This window comes from Haliaeetus leucocephalus, unplaced genomic scaffold, assembly GCF_000737465.1.
Source record: "Haliaeetus leucocephalus isolate CR32 unplaced genomic scaffold, Haliaeetus_leucocephalus-4.0 Scaffold164, whole genome shotgun sequence".
Taxonomy (NCBI): Eukaryota; Metazoa; Chordata; class Aves; order Accipitriformes; family Accipitridae; genus Haliaeetus; species Haliaeetus leucocephalus.
In genome coordinates, this window is record NW_010972600.1 from 865,291 (window position 1) to 865,803 (window position 513).

The window sequence follows — 513 nt, forward strand, 5'->3', positions numbered from 1 at the left end:
GGGGGGCTGCACACCCCCTGCCAGGTGTGGGGAAGGTCAGCCCCCCGTGACCTCCCCTCCTTTTGCCGTTGCAGGGGACCGCTTGCGGCAGACGGAGAACCGGGCGACGCGCTGCAAGGTGGAGCGGCTGCAGCTGCTGATGCAGCAGAAGCGGCTGCGCCGGAAGGCTCGCCGGGACGCCCGGGCCCCCTACCACTGGCTGCCGAACCGCAAGTCCAGCCGGACCAACAGCAACAGCAGCGTCTCCAGCGAGGGCAGCCTGGACCTGGACTTCGAGGACTCGGTGTGGAAGCCGGAGGTCAAGGCGGACATGAAATCGGAGTTTGTCGTAGCATAGAGCCGTGCCCGGGGGGGGGGCCCCCGGGGCCGCGGACTCTGCCGGGGTTGGGGGGGGGCCCCACTCCTGCCGCCCCGGCTGGCGGTGGTGTCATTTCTGTTGTCATGGGCCAGATCTCCTCTAGATTTGCCATCTCCTGCGACCGGACGCCTCGGGGCCCGACCCTGCCCGTGCCA

General features: G+C 69.8%; 1 protein-coding gene across 1 annotated transcript in view; it reads left to right on the forward strand.

The window, feature by feature from the left end:
* MIDN (midnolin) overlaps positions 1-337 on the forward strand; it is a 22,739-nt gene extending 22,402 nt beyond the window's left edge. The window contains exon 7 of the mRNA XM_010563276.1: positions 75-337. Coding sequence (XP_010561578.1) covers positions 75-337 — 263 coding nt within the window. The remainder of the gene's footprint in view (positions 1-74) is intronic.
* Positions 338-513: the final 176 nt, after the last annotated feature.